General features: G+C 40.6%; 1 protein-coding gene across 6 annotated transcripts in view; it reads right to left on the bottom strand.

Moving 5' to 3' along the window:
• Nucleotides 1–23401, bottom strand: part of LOC137126998 (calmodulin-binding transcription activator 1-like) — a 54578-nt gene that overhangs the window by 15131 nt on the left and 16046 nt on the right. For 5 of the 6 annotated variants that reach the window (XM_067503248.1, XM_067503246.1, XM_067503244.1 and 2 more), the window contains exons 4-8: nt 12908–12975; nt 10292–10427; nt 7885–7956; nt 5883–6036; nt 693–2563 (exon numbers count right to left, since the gene is read on the bottom strand). In XM_067503248.1, coding sequence (XP_067359349.1) covers nt 693–2563; nt 5883–6036; nt 7885–7956; nt 10292–10427; nt 12908–12975 — 2301 coding nt within the window. Of the gene's footprint in view, nt 1–692; nt 2564–5882; nt 6037–7884; nt 7957–10291; nt 10428–12907; nt 12976–23401 lie in introns of those variants that run through there. The other variant, XM_067503249.1, reaches the window with a different exon arrangement.

Genomic DNA, 23401 nt, shown 5'->3' with positions numbered 1-23401 from the left:
TGAACATCATTGCCACATATTCCCTATAGTGTTGCTAAAACTAATATACAACCAAAATATTGTCCCAGCCAATATTGGAGCCAAGAAGTTACAGTCATACAATAAGAAAACAGGATCATTAAAGCAGTTTATGAGAATTTGGTAGTAGTTTTCTAAGTGCTGTTCTTCCCTTTTATTTAATTCTGAACATTATGAAATCACCCTCTGCTGATTTTTGTAAGAAACTCAAGTGTGGATTAAGCAATGTGATGTAACACTGACAATCCTAAAAGAAGGCTGCAGAAAAATATTATCCAGATGCATATACATGTTAGAAATATGGAAAGTTATTATTAAAGTTCATTTTTATAATTCTTTTCCACTAACCAAATGTGACAAATTATCAATTCATCATAATTCTGTGACAGAACTGTTGACCGAAAAAGTGGTACATGGGTATATTATTGAAGCCACACTGAGGTATCTGCATAATATTGAAATTTCATCAAAAACCAATTAGCTGAGTCTGAGATATTGTGGGTCATTAATGACCACACAGCAAGGCTAGCATCTTAGTACAAATTGTGCCGTGCCTGATTTCTGAGTTTAACATGAGTGCAGGCCACCGTCAATCATGTGTTAGAAGGATGGAGTTTGCTGCAGGGAGCAATGATGAATAAATAATGAATGATAATCATGTTGGGTTTACTAACCTCTGGATAAGACCACTCTGGGGAGTAGTCTGTCACACCAAACAGCCTCCCAGTCTCCTGGAGCAGTCCCAGAGTTCCCTGGTCCACCTCCGAGCCCTGCAGGTGGCTTGCTGCTGTGCCCTGCTCCTCTCCTATTGTCCCCTCTTGGGGCATCAGAACCCCATTCACAGCTGCTCCCACCCCACCTCCAGACCCCTCAACTGAGATGAAATCATTGATAAGATCGGAGAACTGGCTTCCAAAAGAAGCCTCAAACCCCTCAAGACTGATAGCTGCTCCTGTGCCAGCTGTTGTAGCTGACACCCCACCACCTTGCTGAGGAAGAGGAGAGCTGTAGAGTGACCCCTCAATGCTTGCACCAGCAGCTATTGACTGAGGACTGGCCCCTACTGAACTGCTAGCCCCTGACAAGCTAACACCATTACAGAGAATCTCATTTTCCCCTCCTGATGCTCCTCCACCATTTCCTCTTCCCTCCTCTCCTCCTTCGTTATTGTCAGTGTGTTGCAAGTAGTGCTGTGTGTCCACATTCCCATATGCCTCATGAGGATCCCCTGGCTTCAGTAGTAACTCTCCTCCATTCTCAGATGCCTTCTCTAAGCCCCCAACCTCTCGATGTCCCCTGCTGCTGGACTGGTCCACCGTAGTGTCCTGTGGTGTTAGAGGAAAAGAGGCCACTGCAGCTCCCTGTCCATTCCTTCCACACATGGCCTGTTGGTCTGGGCTGGCTTGTTGGAGGTGTATATGTGGGTCTCCATTGGTGACAGGAGATTCTGTTGGCACTGTGGACAGGCCTATGTAAGCCTGGGCCTCACCTGACTCTTGGGCTGTGTCAGTACCATCTGTCTGGAGCTGGGAGGGTTGGCTTGTCTGGGAGGAGGCCTGGAGGAACAGGCTTGGAGAAGCGTGGTGTGCAGGCTGGCTGAGACTTGGAACACAGGCTGATGACATAACAGCGCTGAAGTCCATTTGCTCCAGGGTGGTGCTGGGACTAAGGCCTGTCCCTTCTCCCACATAGCTACTCTGAGTGGCCAGCGGCTGCTCCATTGGTGTAGTTTCTGTCTTGATGTTGTTGACAAGGGCTGGGTTGTAGACAAAGCCATTAGAGGAACAGTGGAGCACACCATCATCACCATTACACCCCTCAGTCTTGCCTCCACCTCCTCCATATGTCTGGCCCTGCTTGGGATTGTTGAGGAAGCAATCAGGGTCAAAGGTCATTGTTGTCTCAGGAAGGCTGACTCCTCCACCAGAGTCTAGAGAGCTGGACAAAACCAACTCTCCCCCCTCCCCTAAGCCCACTCCACCAGGAAATGATGCAAACCTCTGGTTTTCTGGAGCCACAGCCAACAGGATGCCAGTAGAGTTGCTGTCGTGGGTGGATGCCAGCAGGTGGGTGTGGCCAGCAGAGTAAACCGAATCTCCTGTCAGCGTGGTGACCTCAGACATAAATACGGCTGTGCTCTGCGACAAGCCAGGCCCAAGAGCGAGAGCAGGGCTGTCAGCCATGTCACTGGTGATTGACAATGGGGAGCTCTGGGTGGTGTCAGGAACCTCCACCTGATTGGCGGAAGTAGAGGAGGACACCTCCATGCTGCTCTGTGGGAGTAAGGAGGGTTTGTTTATCCTGCCATTCCTCCTTTCTCCTCCACCTCCTCTGCTCCTGCCCCCTCCAGGACTTGGCTCTGTCTGGCCCTCTGACACATCACTGTTCTGGACCTCTGTGCCATCTGCTTCCTCAACTCTCTGGCCTGCTGCTACGCCAGAACCCACTGCCGCTCCACCTCCTGCTGCTGTCCCTGACTCTTGCTTGGATGAAATGATCCTTTGCTTGACACTCGAACATTTCTGGTGCAGGCTACTCCCAGCACCTGACAGAGGAGACATCAAAGCAAAGTAAAAAGCATTTAGAAGAATACATACTGTTGTCACATTCTGTCCTGCCATTTGCTCAGGTCAATCTGTCAAGCAATGAAGCATAATCTCACACATGACCGTATGTGATGGCGCCCTCAAGTGTTCAGAAGCTACACTGACAACTGAGTTCATGAATACTGATACGACTTTACAGATGTGTTAGTATTCAAAAACTTAAAGTAGACACATGCAAGATGGACCATTAGCTTCTACTACAAGATTTTGATGAAAGGGTACTTCCACTTTTCAAGCCCAAATGACAGTTTAAGTAACTCCTCCAAAGTTCCTCCCACAAAAGAAGATCTGGGAAGGGGAAAAGCACACATTTATTTTGTGTGAGCACATTAAAGAAGGTAGAGGGTCAACGGGGAAAATGATTGGGTAAGGAGGTACTACTCAGTTAAAAAAAACCTTTTGGGCCTTTCTGTCCTTAGTTGTCCCTCCAAACCAGATCAGAAGATGGGTGAAATGAGATTTGCATATGTGTGTGTATTTTTGTTATTGTGTGTGGTGGAATTATCTACTCTCTGATGCTCATTTATGAATAATACATGCTGGATATTTCAGGCAACGCTGTATTTCTTTTTTTCGTTTTTTGTTTTGACTCCAATCTGTATCTACCTCTAGGTGGCAGCATGGCATTGACTGTCTGAACTATCCAAAACTAAAAATCTAAAAAGAATCTGACATAATAATTATCTATAAATCCCAGCTTAATGCTACAGCATGTTTGGAACAAAGATCTCTCCATAATGTTGCTCTTTTAAGACAATACTATCTTTAAACATGCGTCTGTTTTGTAATGTTGTTTTATCACTTTACTCTTTTGATGGAAGAGAGGCCGAGCTCCAACAGCAGCCACAGCCACTTGCTGTGACCCCAAACCAGTTGACACTCCGGCAGCTGCAAGTGGACATGTCTATAGCAGTTGCTGTAGCTGTAGTCATAGCTACAGATTAGCTATAACAGGTAGTTAACCAAGATAAAGATAAAGAATTACAAAACATGCTCATGCTCACACAGACAACAGTTACAAAATGCCCTCAGATAAGTTAAACATTCAATTGAATACCTTGGGATTACAATAGACAAAACAACACATAACAGATTGGATGATAATTTTTCTCCATGAATTCAAAAATCAAAACGCATCTTTAATACCTCATGAGTACAAAATCTACTCTCAAAGGCTAAAAGGAGTTTAAGGCTGGTGTATTCAACATCTTCATATATGACAAAAAAACCTCTGCAATTAATTACCTTTATTTATTTATTTTTGCAAAAAACAAAAGGGAAAATGTCAAAAGAATTACAATGATTAAAAAAACTATTGTGAAGGAGGCTTTAATGCAATTGATTTTTAAAGTCTCAATCAACTACACAATTTCCCTATGGGATCAATAAAGTTTTTTGAATCTTGAATCTTTTTAAGGTCAACTGGATCAAACACTGCCCTCTAGGTGAAAACTGTCCTCGATTTAGTTATTATGTAGTGTTTGATAACTGTGGTGGCCTCAAATTTATATTAGAATGTTACTTTAAACTCAATAAACTGACCAAGTTATAACTTTTTGATAAACAAGCAAGATGGAAGCTGGCTTACATACATTTTATTTTACCTCATAAATGGATTGTCAAGAACAATCACTATTTCTTGTATAAAAGCAAAACCTTATTTCACACATAATGTGTGGAAAACAAGATTATTATTATCTATTTAATTTTTTTGATAAAATGCAGTGAATGAACTATGTTGATATTACTGTTACGATATATAAAAATGGTAATTAAAGGGTAATTAAAGGAGTCCAACTTCCACACCTTTTTAAAATCATCTTCCAATACACACAATTTAAAAGGAGCATCACAGCCTCTGATGAGTGGTGAAACAGACTTTTTAGATTACAAGTATAATAAACAAATAAGTAAAATGTTAATTTGGTGGTGCTCCCAAAGCTGTCTGTCTATAATGAAACAGTCTTTCCCATTCATTATTTTTAACAAGGTTTGGAATCTAACAGATTAATTGTTCCTAACAAAGTAAAAGAAGCTCGTGTAAAAATTATTCACAACTTCTATGTAGCTCTTTACATATAAATAATTCTTATCTAAATTTATAAATTATGTTTCACCAGAGTGTTTTTGCAGCCTTGAAAATAAATGACTCTCTCATTTAATTTTTAAATGCTCCTTTCCAAAATCCTTTTGGGCTGAAATGCCTGGTTTAATTCTTACTTTAATAAGTTACTTTATACAAAAGAAGTAGTTGTGTTGTTTCTACTTTAACGGTGGAAACATTTCTGCAATTTACTGTATTTGTCTGATGGGTAAATTCTACATTTACAAATGCAGGGTAATATCCTTAAAACCAAGGTATTTTATTCTTGAACCAAAAGGAAAAAATCTCTGAATGTGGTAAAATGAAGAAAAAAAAAAAACGCCTTTAGAGACCATTCTATCATTAATCATTAATGTAGAAACTTAATTCATGTTTTGTTTGTTAGTCATTTTTGGTTTATCTTTTCTACAATTTTGTGTTCAGTCCATTTTACTGTATGAGATTGTTTAGTGTTGACTTTGTTCAATTAGTTAAATTGTTACAAAATGAAACAGAAAAATTGTAACATTGTATTATATAGAGTGCACTAATTAAAAAAAGCTGTGGAAAAAAGCACATTGTTTCCACATTTTGCTATAAAATGCATCATAACTAATGGTGTTTTGGCGTTGTCTGTGTGAGCACGGCATGATGCGTTATTATTTATCTTTATGAACTAATATGTAGCCTTGCCTGTACAGCAGCTACACCAGCTGCTGTGGCTATGGCCATGACTAAGGTTATGGGTGTGGTTACAGCGCCAGTGTGGCAACACTGTAAATGCCTGAAACTACTTGTTTGCTTATTTGTCGGTACAATATATATTCAGCAACATATTGAGTTGTTTGTGCTAAACACTGCCAAGATTAGATTTTTTCCTTCATGCAACAGAGAAATTTTCATGTAATCTCGCCTGCACTGATGTAAGCACCTGTTGTCTCATCTGATAAGTGATGGCTCAACTCCAAACTGAGTCAGACTACTATGCTGCCAAGTTGTTTATAAAAAAGCCTGTGAACAAAATTGTCTGTGTTTTTCATTTAAATTCCTATAAATTATTTTTTAGGCTTGGCTACTACTTTGCTATGACAAGTGGTATTCTTATTGACCTGAGGTGAATAGTATGCCCAGTTTTAGGGAAACTGTGAGGGTTGAGACATGTAAAGATAACTCACACATTGGTTTGATTTGTCCAATGAGCTCCTCCTTGCTCCACTTGGCCCACTCCTTTCTATCTGTGTTGATGGAGCAGAGTACAGGACCACATGGCTTCCCGCTATCATCCACTGCTGGTACATTCAGGTAGTGCACCAACACAATGTCTGGGTTCTTTAGCACAGAGACACAAACACATACACACAGAGGCATACATGCAGTTGGTATAAAGTTTTAAATTGCCTTTATTCTTTAATTCACTGTTATGTTCTACATTTGGGTGAGAGAGAGAGAATAAAACGATTTTGTCTATATTCACAGAGGGAGTGGAGAGGGGGGAAACGGATAAGGAAAATGGCAGAGAAAGTGGAGGTCAGGGAGGAGGTCAGACATAGTGAGTCAGATAAGATTCTCTCACCTGCCTATAAAAGATTAAACAGCTCAAGCCCACTCATCACTCTCTCTTACCTTGCAGAGGCAGTGGAAGTGTCTACATGTGTGTTTGCATCTATGTGTGTATGTCGGTGTATGTGTCTGTGAACCAATGAGGGAAACTAAGGGAGAGAGCAGATCAGAGTAGTTCTCAGTATACTGTAGGCCAACAACAGACTTATGGAATTTCTAACCCATAAATGATTCAACAGGTCCACCAATGTGCCTGTATGTGTGTGAGTTAGTATGCCTACGTGTGTGTGAGAGAGAAGCTCCTCTTGATGAAAGATTCAGTAGACAGACTCAGGTGAGGGGGAGGACCTGCTGAGGTGGAACACTTTTCTTTCCAAAAGAGGGTGGCACAGTGGGCTGCTACAGCATGACATTGTGCAATGCTGCAGCACTCACAAACTGATTTATGATCATATTCACTCACGTGTTTTGATATCTGCACAAAGAGCAGAAAATGGCTCACTACAGATAAAGCAAGTAATATTTCCCTTTATGATTTTAGATTGCAGGGGTGTAACTAGTTGGGCATGGTGAAAAAGAAAATACATTGGCTAAGGGCATATTCAATTTACGACCAGTGGCTGGAATGTCTTTGAAAATTTCATGTGACAAATTATGCAGGAAATACTGTCAAAAAATACATAAATATATATGCATTTCCATATTTTCAATGAACATCGCTGGGTATTGAATATTTTCTTTTTAAATGAACAGAGAGAAGTGAAGAGAGAGGAAGTGTAAATGTATGCATTTATTATGTAACGTAACGCATGAAGCTGATGAGCTCTTGTTGACTGCATCTTGTATGGCCAATATAGACTACTTTATGTGTGTGTGTGTGTGTGTGTGTGTTTGTGTAACTGTGTTGTCTTTCACATGAGTAGTAGAGTGAGTCCAACATCTTTATGAAAAACACATGTGCCTGTGCATTTCAGTGTATTTGTGTGCTTTTTGTAGCTCCAGGTTTTTTTTTGAAGATGCCCTCATATAAAGTAATGCCTCAGTCCTTGATGATTACTATAACTATATAGAGTCAGAGTTAGATAACACACTGTGCTTGGGAGTTAGAGTCAACTTCTGGAAAATAGATGCTATACTACTCTTCACTGTACATTAATATTTTCTTTGTGTATTCTTGGCACTTGGTGGTTGTGTGTGTGTGTGCACGTGTGTCTGAGTCAAACAACATCAACTGTTATTATGAGCCTAGTTTTGTAATAATATTGCCAGTATAGTATGCCTCATTAATTTTGAAGAGGAGGATGTTTATTACTGGTTTATGGTTTTGCTCTGTCTTCTGTTTGAAAATCTAATAAACAGTTTAACACAAACATTGTGTAAACTAATATTATATTACATATTTAAAATTTTCTAGTTTTGAGGAGAATGGTGAATAAAGCCTTAACATAGGTAGAATAATTGTTACAGAATAAGCAAAATTTTAGGAGTCTGAAATAACCAATACAACTACAGACAAAAGTACTCAAAGATTATCAGCACACAATAAATGCTGTCTAAGTCTTGTTTTTATTCTCAAATTTGTGAGCAAAGGCAAGGTGGGTAAGGGGGTGGCCTTACCTGCAGCAGCCAATAGCATCTACGATGGAAGGTAGGGATGATGGAGGAGTGGACGTAGCAGCCATACAGACACTAAATAGAGGAGAGGAGAGGACAGGAGAGTAGAGGGGAGGAAGGAATGGGTGAGGAAAGGAGAGGGGTGGAGAGGAAAGGGGACGATAGGAGAGCAGAAGAGATTGAAGGGGTTAACAAGAAAAAGGGAGGAGGCAAGTCAAAAGTGAAAGAGGAGGAGAAAAGGACAGTCAAGGAGAGAACAGGAGAGGAGAACTCAGGTTATACCCACTTAGGCTGTATTGAATGTGATGTTTAAAGTAAATTTTATACATGATGTATTTGTTTTTTTCCTGATGTCTTTCTAAAATACCATAAATCTGAAGATGACAATTACAGCACAATAGACTGTGAAATTTACTGCCTCAGCATGACTTGACACAACCTACTTGGAATTCACAAAAAGTGACAATGTTGTCAGCATATAGACACTGCAAGATCACACAAAACTGGTAAGTGACGAGGACAAAGATGAGGAGAAAAAAGTGAGGGAAGTACAGAGTAGAAGTGGAGTGTTAAGGTGGACAAAGTTCAGCATGGACTCCATCCAGCAGATGATTATTACATACATACAAAAGACTGTATACATATTTGTAGAAAATGTATAAAGAATGTTTAGAGACACTGGTATACAGATTTGCTTCAAAGTGTAATTTTTCTTGGTGCGGTGTTGCTTTGATATGAAGTGTGAATGTCGAAGAATACTAAAATGGTTTTCCATACAGCCTCTTTACTAAAGGTAACAATCTTTACAAATGCAAGGCTGTACAACTGTACAAGAGATGGTCGAATGACAAGAGTCAATTACAAAATCAAAAATGAGCAAAATTTACATTTAAATCAGGTTGAAACTGGAAAGAAGTAGAAGTTAGGAAGACAAAGACAATGAAACTGGATTAGAAGCCAGGTTCCAGTTGTGGGTTTTTCTTTTTATATTTTGTGCCATGGAAATTACTCAAAAAGTATTGTCGTTCAATACCTAGTCCTAAAGAAACGTTTGTTTGTTTGACACAAGAAGGATGAAATAACGACAGAAAAGCCTTTCATCAGGGTCATTACTGCCACTATTTCACATGCACTTAAATCAAAAAACACACTCCCCCACAAACAAATTTACACATGTCAACATTTAAATTGGTTGTGTATAAAGACAAAATTGCACCCTTAAACACCAATACTCAACAATCAGGCTGTATATAATCAACACTTAAGACTTGGGTTGTTTTCTTTCTCATACACACTTGTGCACTTATATGTTCTCGCCATTTTTGTCTCTTCTCAGAAGTAGCCCGCCCTCTATCTAAAGTGTGTTTTGCCAAAGGCAGAGAGCATTTCCATATATTTCCATTTGATATGAGGAGGCTCTCCATCCAGTGTTATGTTTTCCTCTCCTGCTTCCTGCCTCTCACCATCCTCCCTCTGCTCATCTCACTGCTTTGCTCAGTCCCTCATTCCCATCCCCTGCTCTATACCCTGCTTGCTTGCTTGCTTGGAGGGTCCTGGGAAGAGGTGACACAAACAATTACTGAGCAACTACCAGAGAGAGGAAGCCTTTGTGTATGTATATGTGTGTATGTGTGTGTAAGTGAGTATTCATGCACAAATACAGTAAAAAAACCATGTGAGATGAATGCCAATGAGTGTTTGGGGTTGTAAATTATAAAGGTGCAGATGGCAATACTTGATCTCAGTTATTCTCCTTCCCTCTGTATCTTCTTGGCTGTCTCCTGCTCACCTCTAATGCAAAAATATTGAACCCTCTGTAAACATCCAGTGCCTCCTCACTGTCTCTTCTTCGCTCTTCCTTTTACCTCATCCTTTCTGCTTCTGACACATGCATGCTCACTCCTCTCACCTCTTGCTACAGTATATTCCTGCTGAATAATCAATTTTTGAGCTAGCTGATGTGACTCACACACACTCGCTCGCTATTACACAAAACAGTTTGTGAACACACACACAGACAAACACACACACACACATACACTCACTCATGCACAGACGCTGCCTTGAGACTGGATCAATACCCCTCTCTGTTCTGCTGAAGGAGGCATTGACATCATTCCTGGCCTCACGCCAAACATACTCTTATCCTTTGGAAAGAGAGAGCGGGAGACTTAGAAAGGAAGGGAAACAGGGCAAGGAGCAGCAGGTAGGGAGGGAAAGAGAGAGGGGCACCATTCGCTCTTAACTAAAACATAGGCCTGTAGCCTCAGCACCTGTGATTATGTGTATATTTGTGTTACACATGTGTGTCCCAGAGCGAATGCAAGTACGTTAAGGACAAGACTGGCAGTGAAACCGCACTCAGCGCCAAACAAGATCATCGACTTATTATTCTACTGCAGCTTCTCACCTCTACACCCTGGACTTTGAGCTTCATATGATCCTCTCGGGTGGTCTTCCCGTCTTTCCTTTTCTTCCAGCAGTAGCCATCTTTCCTGTACTTCACCTTTTTACGGTTGTAGAGGATCATAGAACCATTTTGAGGCCTGGTGGAAGACAGGATAGAGAGTTAGGGAGAGGGAGAGGGAGAGACACACACACGTGTGTCATTGTAATTTTATTGTAACTGACAGCAACTCAACTCCATGGAAACTGACCAGAAATGTTTTTCATACTGTACATTCCCCCACAGTGCAGAATCATAAACACCAACGGGTAGGAAAAAGCAAAAACATGCTCTTGGTTTACGCAGTGAAGTTAATGCTCTCACCCACAATCGAGTTAGCTGGTCGCATGTAGCCCCCCCATACATAGACTCACACTCCTGCGTGTTAATATTTTAGTAGGGTAATTTATCAGCGGAGAGGGAACATTCCAGGAACATGTAGAAAGACAGAGATATTGCAGAGATATCAGAGATGGCAGGACCTACTAACGTGCATTCTTTGGATTCAATGTGAAGCCTTCTGCTCAGGAGTCATTCATTTCACTTTTAAAATGTTAAGGACAGGTGTATGTGTGTAGGTGGAGGAAAAATGTTTCTCTGCCTTATCAAATGACAACAGAAAGAGAACAGGTATGTTAACAATATATAAACTAACACATACTCACAACTGCTCTGTCATGTGCAGGCATGCACACAAAAATTTGCACTCGTCTGTCCTCTCCCTGCCATTCTCCTCTCGATCAACCCCCAGTCTTTATCCCTCTTATCATTCTGTCTCTTCATTTTCTCTTTACTGCTTCCTCAGTGCCTCCATTGACCACTCTTTTCCATTAATTCTCATCTTCTCATCTCATCAGCTTCTTCTACTCCTAACCTCTTTTTCTGCTTATGTTTTGTCTGTCTCCTCTCTTCTTCCCTTCTCAATTCTGCTAGAATGTGATGTAAAAACATCTGTATGGACTGAGATTATTGCAAATAATTCAGAACACTGTATGTAGCAGAATTGAATTGACTTTGAGCTGATTGTCTTTGACACCTCAAATATGTTTCTGTTTTGCCAGTTTCTTAGCGGAGTGGAGACCCCCACCTTCTGATCAAAGCCGAGTTTAGTCTGTTTAGGGCTGTGTGAGTCATCTCAGAACTGATGATTCTAATTATGTTATGGAGAAGATGGATGAGATCACATTTGTGTGTGGGTGGGTGGGAAATACGTGCATGTTCATGTGTATGTGTGTGCGGACAGTGCTGTGTGCCTCACAAACCCTCTGATTCAAGCAGACATAAACGCTATTGATTGTAACTGGGCTGTGATGTGTGGGACATAAAAAGCTTTTCCACAGTTCCAAACTGTAGCAGAGCGAAAACAGAGAAGGCAAGGGGAGGAGAGTGGGAAAAAAAAGACAGCAAGATAAAGAGACAGAGTGGGCGAGTGAGTGAGTCCGGTAAGGGGAGGAGAGAAGGAGGAGTAGATGAGAAGAGCAAGAGGACACAGGGAGAAGAGGTAAGATTTACTTTGAACTGATGAGGTATATTAGTAAGAGGAGAAATGAAGGTCATTGACTGTTATCTTAATATTACCCCCCACAAGTTTGAAAATGCATACATATATATGGATACAAATGCACACAGACATACACACACGCATATAAATGAATCAGTGAGCTGAGCTCCTTTCCATCTGATAGGATTAGGTGTAATCTGTTCTAATCGTGCCTCGTGTCATGTGTAAATGGGATTATATCTAACTGCTGCTCAATAACACCAATATGACTGCTGCTGCTGGGAGGCTGAGGCTATACGGCAGCACAACCAATCAATGAGAAATCCATCCACAACATAAACTGTGCTACTGGCCTCGGGCTGAGTCCTTCAGCTCGCACAATGGGAGCACAGAGGCATCACCTTGGGCTTTCATTGGTGTCAGTAATCAGAAATGGGACCGTGAGGTGACCGGTTGACTTTTTTACTTGTTCTTTCGTCTTCTTTTTTTTCTCTCATTTTCTGTCTTTTACTTTGTTCTTTTCCCTTTTTTTTATCATACTTACATCTGTATTAACTAAAATAAATGTCAATAAGGTGATTTATCAATTATTCATATTGCCCTTTTTCTCTCAGCTTTCATTTCTGTCTTTGCCTTCTTCCTACTTTCCATTCCTAACTATGACCTGTCTCTACTTTTGGAAAGTCGCTATCTATGGTTCATTCAGATTGATGAATATTCAGTTCTGGCATGTGAATGCTTGTTCACACCCCATCTTATACACACATACTCCCCCTCCCATTAAACGCCCCCTCGCACTTCTATATCTGAATTATACATCACTTATCCTAATACATTTACATTCATTAATACTCTATTTCCAGCTGACTAGGGGCTTTAGAGTCCAACCATGTTCTAGACTGTATTTTTCATATATAGTAGGCAGGACCCGTTGGAAAGCGTCGACGTACTTCACAAATTTTTTTTATCAAACACAAACACTCAGTCATTGAGATTAAAGCAATATGAGTCACTGGCTGATTAAGAGAAAGTATGTTTGTACGTGCCTGGTTGTGGAAACCATTGTCTGCCCTCCTCACCTGGTTTTAGGCGATGTAGTCAGCCACTCATCATGTTTCTCAAAAGTGATGAGATATGCAGCAATCTCCTAGAGACACAAAGACAGGACGGAAAGGTTATATCAGTGTGTGTGTGTGTGTGTGTGTGTTTGTGTGTGCACAAGAATGTGTGTGTGTGTGTCACAGGGAGATAAAACATAACAGGTCTTTCCAGATGACCAGATGATGTCCACAGAGTGTATGTCATTATCTGATTGCCAAGGTGAGGTCTGGGCACCTGATTGGTCACAGAGCAGCCAGTCAAGAGACAGATATAGAAGACAGACCCTCAGGGACAAACAACCAATCACCCTCACCGACACACTTGTGTCTCCCTCCACTGGGGAGGAAAAGCTATCTCCTATATACACACACACGTACACACACACACACACACACACACACACACACACACACACACACACACGCCACATTAACACACACATACACACCCACACAAACACAATAGGGGTGCAGACCCCTACACTAGCTGTGAGAGACTCCACTGATAGGAAAAGTTTTCTTGTACTTTGCAGTTTCACAGTTTCCCGTCAGATAAAGCATGCTCCTAACTTGATTCTTAATTCCTCCGGCTCTCTTTTCATCTCTTCAGCTCTCTTCTCCCCTCCACACTGTTTCTATTCTTCTTCCACACTCACATGAATCCAATAAGGAAAAAGAAAGTTCAAATCATACAGGTGCATTCTACTGAGAGCAGAAAAAACAAAATGTCCATACACACACAGACGGAAACACACAGAGATGCAGCCAAAAGAAACTGTTGTTTATGCCTACTACTTTTTACTCACTCACACAACATCGCCTTTTCCCTTTGCTCAGTGAACTTTCTCACCCCTGGATTCCTCCTTGAAACATCATTCTTTCTCCCCCTATCTCTGACTCCCATCTCACCCACTTGTTGTGAAAGACTATGAAATGTAAATTGTCCTCTTTAGGCAATCAGTGTTTGAAATGTGGCACAAAGCAATAGTGAAGAAGACAACACTCCAGCACTCCTTCATCTGCCCCCTCAGATCAACAGTCTCCTCTCCCTCTCTTTTTTTCACTCTGTGTGCATGTGTGGTTTTAGGTATTTGTCCCAGTTTGGCATGAGAGCACTCGAGCTCCACACCGATCAAACAAGATGGAGGGACAGAGGAAAGGAATAGTAAGGAGAGACAAAAACAGAGAGCAGCTTGAGTGCTGGCACTTAACTGGATTGTTTTTTAGTATCATCCATTCGATCCTCAAGTCTCAACCCCCCACTGCTTAATCTTGCATATTGTGTCTTTATCTATGTGTGTATGTGACATCGTGCGTGCGTGTGTGTGTATGTGTGTGTGGTGTCTGTGGGGGAGGGTCATCACACAGTTAATAAATATTGCTATCAAGCTGGCCACTGTTAATGTCTGATTGTCTAAGGAACATAAAACTGCCAGGAGCCCAGTTTAGGTTGGACACACAGGCACATTTTTAGCAATAGCTAGGTATAACAACACACACACACACAAACACACACAAGAAGTGCCTCATTCATTTATGGATCTATTCATTAGCTGTGACAGGCAGCCACCTCTCCTCCTCCCAAACCACTCTGCAGCAAGTCAATATCCTATATGGCCTCCACAGCCCTGGCCAGGCACTCGGGCTCCCCTAGTGACTGTCAGCCAGTGGGAGGCGGGAGCAGAGAGGAGAAAAGGGGCTGCAAGAGACAGAAGGATGGGAGGATTAAGAAGGAGGGAGAGAGACTTGCAATTAAAGTCCTGCCCCATAAGAGCCATTAAAAAGCCAGAAACAAAAGAGTCAGCTGAATCGGCAGCCTGACACACACTTTAAAACACACCCACATATACACACACTGTGGAGACACACAGTGCTGCTCACTCCCTCAACCAGCACACACACATGCCCATGTGAAGACTGACAGAAGTGAGATGGTGAAGGTCGATCCACAGGAAGTCACAGTTATTGTCCCAGTGGAAACCAGTGATGGAGCGCTTTGAGCATGCCTGGCGACACACTGACCCTTCAGGAATACTGTGTGTGTGTGTGTGTGTGTGTGTGAGAGAGAGAAAGAGAGAGAGAGAGAGAGTTTGTGTTAGCTGTGCTAGACACAGGGACAGGGACAAGTATCTTTCTCCTGGGATCTACTCCAGAAACCCAGACGTTCTGCATGTCTGTGTAAGTCTACATAATAATACTTTACGATAAGCCCAGCTGAATGCACACACACTTTTCCCTACATGAACCTATGCCTGTCTAAGAAAGAATGTGAGGAAGAGACAGGGAGAGTTACTTAAGAAATATCTAACAAAGCAGAGTGTATGAGTGGGAAGATTGAAGCGAATGAAGCAGTTGGGGAAATCAGCCTCCCACTCACGCATCACCGAGACCATGTCCCTTGAAGAAACTGGTGGCATGTACAGAAAAACAGATAGACGCACATATATGCACACGCAAACACTTTCACGCACACTCACAGGCCTCAGGGAGATTTCCAGAGGAAGGAGGGAAGGGGTGGGTGGGTGGTCGCCTACACTGCAACAGACTTATCCAGGAGCTTTCCCCAGGGAGATTCCGTTATAGGGTCTGGCCACAGGCTAGTGTGTGTGTGCGTGTGTGTGAGTTTGAGTGTGCATGTTTGAAGTCTAATGATGAGCATCACACTGACAGAGATCTGGGAAAAACAGAGTTGTCTGTAAACTGGAACTGTCACATCCATTTGAAGTGCCTCACATGATAGCTGATGCTGGTTCTCACCACAGAAATCATTTGGCATTGAACAGTTTATTCTGGTGCTACAGGGAGGTAGACAACTGAAGTGTCCTTTTCAAATACAGAATCCATTTCTGGCTTTCTCCTTGAGCGTGATAGGTCTTGTATACCTGTATGGAGGAAAGAACTGCATTAGCATTACCAGGGGAGGTGTGCTGATGCTATAATTTGTTTCTAATGTCTTGTTTGCACCATGTTCCTCTAACCTGGCTAATTAAAATGTGTAACACTCAAAAGAAAGAGAGTCAAACAATGAGGTACGACAATAAGAATTTGTTCTGGTCTAGCCACACAATAAAATTTCAGCTCTATTGTAAACCAGAGTAATACTGCATAGTTTGTATTATATTCCCAAACTGCCTCGATCCCCACTGTGTGTTACTTTCAACAGCCTTTATATTACCTCCACTGGCTAATACAACTGCTTAATGCTGTTTCCATAACAACTGTTGCAAAGCCCCTGATCAGAATTCCACTCAAGCTTTCCTTGTGTTTATCATATAAACACCTCATCACACAGTGGGCATCACACACACACACTTCCATGTGCATAAAATCTTGTACACACTTGCATACATATCTATTAATACACAAAGTTGCTTGTGTAAAAAAAAAAAAAAAATGAAAATTTTCCTGACTTTCTCTGTCTCTCCTCTTGTTTTCTATGAGTTGCATGCTCAAAGGACAATTGCACTGCTACACACACAGGCTTGCTCACACACACACACGCACACACTTAGTGCTGGCTTATCAGTGGAGGATCAGTTCTGACCTTCAACAGGGACCCGCCCCTGTCACCTGGCTGGGAAAGAGATACATACATCACATTTATCTCTGTCACTTTGCAACTCTCACAACATTCATTCACACATGTGCACTGACTCAGACATATAACACATACAAAAAAAAAAAAAAGAAAAGAATGCCTAAAGAATGTCTGAAATGAATAAAGAATGCATTTGATGTTATGATGTCAGAGGCAGAGAGGCTTGGTCTCAGAAGAGTGTGAATGTGTGGTGGCTGATGCTCATGTAAGTGATGGATTTATAATGAAATTGTCACTCTCACCTCTCCCGCACTCCTTCTCATCTTGGTTTGACCCCTCTAAATTCTTACCCTATCTGTCCTCCATTCAGCTCACCCACTACCTGTTTTTTCTTTCTATTTTCCCTCTCATTTCTAATTTCCCAACATTAAGAAGACCAAATGGCAAAGTTCGCTACACACACTCACAGTATGGAAAGTAACACAAACTTTTTAGTAGAGGCCTGAGAGCAAGAAAATGTCAACCCTAACCCACTGAGGGAATATCAATCACATTTCGAAGAATTTGCGCACCTTACCTGTCCTCTTCCTCCTGTCTTGTATTTGCATTTGAGGAGACGGCCCCCTCTCTCCCAGCAGGGGAGTGAACACATCAAAGACGGCAACAGGTGTGTGGTGTCAAACACAATGCCAGGACCCCCACTGTGTTAGGGCGTCTTGGATAAAGGCTGTCTGAGTCCTCAAAAACTGTCAGAAAGTTAACCAGGAAAGGGTGCACACACATATACACACAGAAATATATCTGAAATCTCTAATGACGAATGTGCGTTTGCCAGTGGGAGGTGGAAGAAGAGTAAGAGAGCAAGAGAGAAGGCAGGGGGTGTTTCAGTGAAGGAGTCTCCAGTGATTGTTTTAACCCATGATGCCTCATCTCAGTGTGAGTCATTCTGCTCTGCAAGGATTGTTTCTGTTATGTTATTGGTGATGTTATTGTTATTGACGAGGTTTGGTATGCTAAGAAGAGAGAGAAACAGACTGACTTAGAGGGACACAGAAAGACAGAGAGAGAGATGGATGGATGGTGGAAGAGAGAGAGAGAGGGAGAAAAAGTATGTGCCACCTCTCATTGGCATAAATACTTGTTTACAACAAGACATGAATTGGCACCCTGTCAGTCACTCTCCTATTTCTTTCTCCTCCAACTTCCTTCTTTCTCCCTGTGTCTCTATCTGTCTCTCTCTGTCTTCTTCTATCCCTCTGTGCTGCTAAGCGTATTACAACACTCCCTGGTTCAGCCCTCTCTCATTACCATATTCTAATTACATTCGTTAAGGGGAGCATTTGGGAGTTTAATGAATAAATTTGAAAGATGGGTCTCTGTAGCGATCTTAAGGTTTGTCTCCTCCTCAACTAACTCAAGATGGGAGCATATGTGTTTGTGCGTGTGTGTGTGCTCACATTTGTTACCTAGTTGGGGCCAAAGAACCTTTTGGCAATTGAGTACATTTTGATGGTCCTAACATCTTTGAAGGCCTTTTTAAAGTTTAAGACTAAGTTTTATGGTTGGGGTAGAATTAGATTTAGGTTATGGTTAAGGTTAGTCATTTATTTGAGATTGTTAGGGTTAGGGTACAGGGCTAGGAAATGCATTATGTCAATTAAGGTCCTAACAAGAATAGAAATACAAGCCTGTATGTGTGTATGAGTGAGAGGCTGTGCACCTGTTCAGTGTGTGAATCCATGCTCTCAGTAAATATCAGTGTAGCTTCATTTCAGAAGAAACAAACAAATCTAGTTAACTGCTGGAGCTCGTATGAAGGCCTCTATATAAAAATCAATTCAGAATTCTGTTTGTCTCTTCCAAATAAAGATTTTATGTCATTTGTTTGTTGTACTGGAAAAAAAAAACTTGGAGCCACCCATGTTGAAGCTATGAATATTTAGCTCTTTTGAAGCCTGAAAAATACACTGCCAAAGCAAAACACCAATTTACAGATGTACAAATTGTCTGCAATCTTGGGTTTATCTGACATTTGACCGGGAGGCTTCATACTGGGAGATGGACAGGTGAAGTTAAAACAATCATAAGAAAAAGTAAACATGAAAGGTTATCAGCCCTGCTCCAGGGACTGGATTTCATTGTTGTGCAGTCTGATCTGTCTCTACCTAGGATGATGCCCTGGGCTGTAGCAATGAATAGACTGTTACTTTGTGCCCTGTACTCACTCTTTCAGGGTATTCCAAAATGTTATATACTATTCACATAGTTAATAAAGGTGTCCCAAATAAATTCACAATTCTGGTGATTGCCAGCTTGTGGTTCAAGGAGTCAAAGATTGATGTAGCATCTAATTTGACACCTTCAGTTTTTCTGCAACTGCATTTAATTAAAAATATGTTCTTCTCTTCTTTGGCTCAATACATAATTTTTGAAAACCCAAAAGGCTTTACTAATTTTCTTGTTGACTTAAACAGAGTCATAACCACAAATTAGGAAACAACAGAATTTGGCCATTGTCAGAATCTTCTGTCAGCATCTTGTGGTAAAAGTATGGAATTATTTTATTTAAAATTCAGCTTGATGTAAACCAATTCATCTTGCAATTTCTTAATCAGTTTCACCTTGCAAAAAAACCCTGCATGAATGGCAGACTGCATTCATCCATAGCTAATAAAGTACACAAACAGTGAGATGCTGTAAATGATAACATCTGAAGACACATATTGCGCCATTATTAGCTCATAAGTTAACGGTATAGTGTATTAATAGGTGCAAATGGGCTCCTCTTCACTATATATTTACAGTACAGGGATGACACATTGTACGAGGTACAGCCTAGTGTTATCATCCTCCAAGTATTACAGTACATCCAAGTATTATGACTCATGCAGTGGGCACCCATGTATGTTAACTATCTTTAAACATCTATATAATGTAAGATGCAGACATGTATATAAATAAATAACAAGGCATGTACATTTTTTTTTATAGTTTTGAGTGCACAGTAGCTATTGATGTATATAACTGTTGCCTATTGAAACCTTTGTGAGATATTTTGTTTGCTTAAATCCAGTTGTTTTTATTTCATATAGGTCTGGAAAAGACATTTAATAATTGCACTAATTTAGGGCACTTTTGGAGATTGAGGGAGAGACCGACATCAGTCATTGCCCGCCGAGCTGTCCTGGTAACGACCAACCTCATATGAACCTTAATGGACCGTGGCTTTCTAGTTAAACATGCAATGATACCTTAGAGCAGGCAGAGACTGGCGCTTAGAGTCTCACAGAGAAAATGAGGCTGATGTTGTGTATTGGACAATGTACACATGCTGCCAACAGGAGCCAATTACTGTATGCAGTTAGGCCTATCACTAATACCTGGGTCTGTGCTGGGGAATCTTGCTGCAGCCATGTTTTACCTTTTTGCAGGACTAGAAAGCTGCTATTTTTACTGGTTAATAACCTAATATTTTAGACAGACTTTGGCTTAATTGGAGAGACAATGATGGGGTTGGCAATATTTGTCACTGTTTAATGATTAAAAGAATGAATGAACACTATTTTCAGTCTTTGTTATTTGGCCAATATGCAAGCGAGACAAGTGAGATCTTCTCCCTTCCATATTAAGTGTGTATCATTCCCACCACCCACAGCTTGTTACTGTATATTCAAACAATTAAATATAGGCACTGTCAGTATGCAAATGCAGCATCAGTATCTCTTATACAGTTTCTTCCTTAGAGCACAGGATGATGAATGATGTATTACAGCCAAGCTTCTCTTGGACTAATGACATAGCTGCATTACAATACACAACTCAGTACACAGCTAATACTGTATATGCAGAGAGACAGAACTAATCACACATGCACATGCTCACACACTGACAAACCAACACACACACACACACACACACAAATATGCCACCTTGTTTAATCCCCCAGGAATCTGTGAAATTTGATTACCATGACTTTTACAAACATACTCCATATGAGAGTAGACATTCCATATATCAGCAGGATGGAGGATGGAACAGGAGTAAGAGGAGGACAGAGAAACGGCCAATGGAGAAATACATGACAACACTGCAGTTTTAGAAGAGAAAACTCTCATCACACACTGTGTGGTCTGTTTGAAATTGTTAAGATATCTTAACTCAGGCTAAAAGTGCAGCACATGCACTTAATGCACAGAATCTCTTACTGTACGTATGATAAATGTAGAAAATTTTATTTTTATTAGTAAATGCACACATTTTCCAAGGCAAATGAATGATGTGAATGTGTACATTTCCAGGAAAATTTTAGTGGAAAATGTAGATCATAGAGATTCACAAGATTCACATTATTTTTGTGGTTATGATGCTGTATGCAATGTATGCTAGTGGCTCAGTCTTTTTAATATCTGTGAACACAGGACACAGGTCATTAAATTTGACCTACATCATAGTGTGATTATTATGAGAATGGCATACAATTGAGGTAATTTTTGTGGCTCTTGATATATAAGAAGCGGATGAGTTGAATGAGAGTCACCAAGAATTGATTTTGATATTTTTCAGATACATTGAATGCAATCTTCACTGGTTGGCTGGGCCCTTTCATTGTGGAGTTTGCCTTTTCTCCCAGTGATTGTATCTGTGTAGGCTTTCTTTAAACTTGCTACCTGTCTACACCTCTAGGTAATGTCAGTTGGGATTGGCAATGGCCTCCCTGAGAGCCCTAACAACATAAGCAGTTAACATAACGGATTGATGTAATTCACATCATGTATAAAAGCATGACATATTTGCTTCAGAAATTAAGCATTTAATTGTGACTTTTAAGTTTTTTGTAAAAGCAGACTTAATGAGGCCAAAAACATGATGAACACTGTTCAAGAGTACAATAAACTCAGCAGGAGAGTCCCACAATAATATGACTACTCAACTTATTAACAGGGAAACATACATTATTGGATTTACTTTAAGCAAATGCTTCCAGTGAATTTTAAACATTAACCAACTGCATGGTAGATCTGTCACATTTACTACTAAATATTCATACAACCTCCCCACCACACACACCTAAACACACACACACGCACACACACACCAGTTAATAAAAGAAATAAGTAAAGAGCAAATTGGTAATAAGTGAGAAGAAATTAATTTGTTAAAACACCACAACAAGCTGACATTTAGTATTTTTGTTTAGCAATACATAAACATTAATAAAAATTGATTTTGTACTGACAATGCAATTGAACAACGGCATGATCTTACCAGTTTTAATTAAAAATAAAGCTACAGATTGCAAGTGGCCATTAGTGGGTTGAAGCTTATGAGGCCAACAGACTCTGCTCCATGTGATATCACATTAACAAAACTGACAATTTGACCTCACAGCAACCTTACTGAGCTCAACCCAATATAGTCTAATACACTTTGTAGTCTCATTCCAAATAAGTATGTTAAGGTTGTTCGCTTTACTATTAAATATTTTGGGTTTGCACAGCTTCACTGTCAACCTAATTGCTGTGTCTTGTAAAATTATTTACATGTATTAACTGCCTGGATTAGCTATGATCCAGGTAGGCAGTTTGACACAATACTTATGGTATAGAGCAAATGTCCGGCTGATATATTCATTAAAACACTGTATTGTCTTTAAAAACTGCTTTGAAAATATTCACCAAAGTGACAAAGATCAACAAAAACACAAAATTTGTAAACCGATAAAAACACAGTCATTATCTTTTGTGTCTTAAGTGACCACATCTATTGAGGGATGTGGAAATGTTATGGCAACAGTAATTCAATAATTGGCTGAACCAACTTTTTGCAGCAATAAACTCAAGAAACCACTCCCTGTAGCTTTGGATTAAATTGCAGTATTCAGGAGGAATTTTGGTCCATTCTTCCTTAAATACTTTTAGGATGTCTTGGGTTGAGATCTGGGCTCAGACTTGGCCGCTCTAAAAGACAAATTTTGTGTTTCTGTAGTAGATTTACATTGATGTTTATTGTCATTGTCATGCTGCATCTCCCAGCTTCTTCTACGCTTCAGCTAGCAGACACCCACCCTGGCTTTATCCTGTAGGATACACTTGGGAATTAATTTTCCCATCCAAAATGGCAAGCTGTCCGGGTCCAGGGGCAGCCAAGCAGCCCGACATCGTGATGGTCCCACCATGGTCCCATGATATTTTCATGTTAGTATGTGGTACTCTTTTTACACCATATGTTGTGCTGTGTGTTCTTCACAAACAATTCTACCTTTGTTTTATCTGTTCACAAGACATTTGTCTAGTGTTGCATAGTTTCAAGGTGGTGTTTGGCAAACTTTAAGTGTGCTGTAATGTTAATTTTAAAGAGCAATAGCTTCCTTTGTGGTGTCCTATCATTATTATTTTATTATTATTGTTGAATCATGAACATGAGATATTACCAACTCCATAAGTTCCTTCAAATCTTAAGCTGATACTCTAGGGTACATTTTTACCTCATTGAGTATTCTGTATTGTGCCTTTGGAGTGATCTTGGCTGGGTGCCCACTTATATAAAGAGTAGCCACAGTACCAAATCATCTCCATTTGTAGACAGTATGTCTAACTGTGGACTGATGGATATCTAAAGTCTTTGAGATTAGTCTGCAACCCTTTCCAGCTACATGCAAATCAACAACTCTTGATTGTAGGTCTTCTGAGATCTCTTTGCTAGTCACGGCTCACATCAGTTGATTCACTGACACCGTTTGAGTGTTTTTTTAAGTCAGAGTAGTTCAAAACCACACCTCCATTCTTGTTTCATTGATTGGACTCCAGGTTTGCTAACATGTGAATCCAATTTTTCTACCATCACTTTGGATGTTTAATGGGTGTGTTCAATAAAGACACGGCAAAGCGTTCAGACAGATTTTAAATATAGTTTACAGTATATCAAAACATGTGACA

Source organism: Channa argus, chromosome 5 (genome assembly GCF_033026475.1).
Source record: "Channa argus isolate prfri chromosome 5, Channa argus male v1.0, whole genome shotgun sequence".
NCBI lineage: Eukaryota > Metazoa > Chordata > Actinopteri > Anabantiformes > Channidae > Channa > Channa argus.
This window is presented reverse-complemented; position numbering and strand designations above follow the sequence as displayed.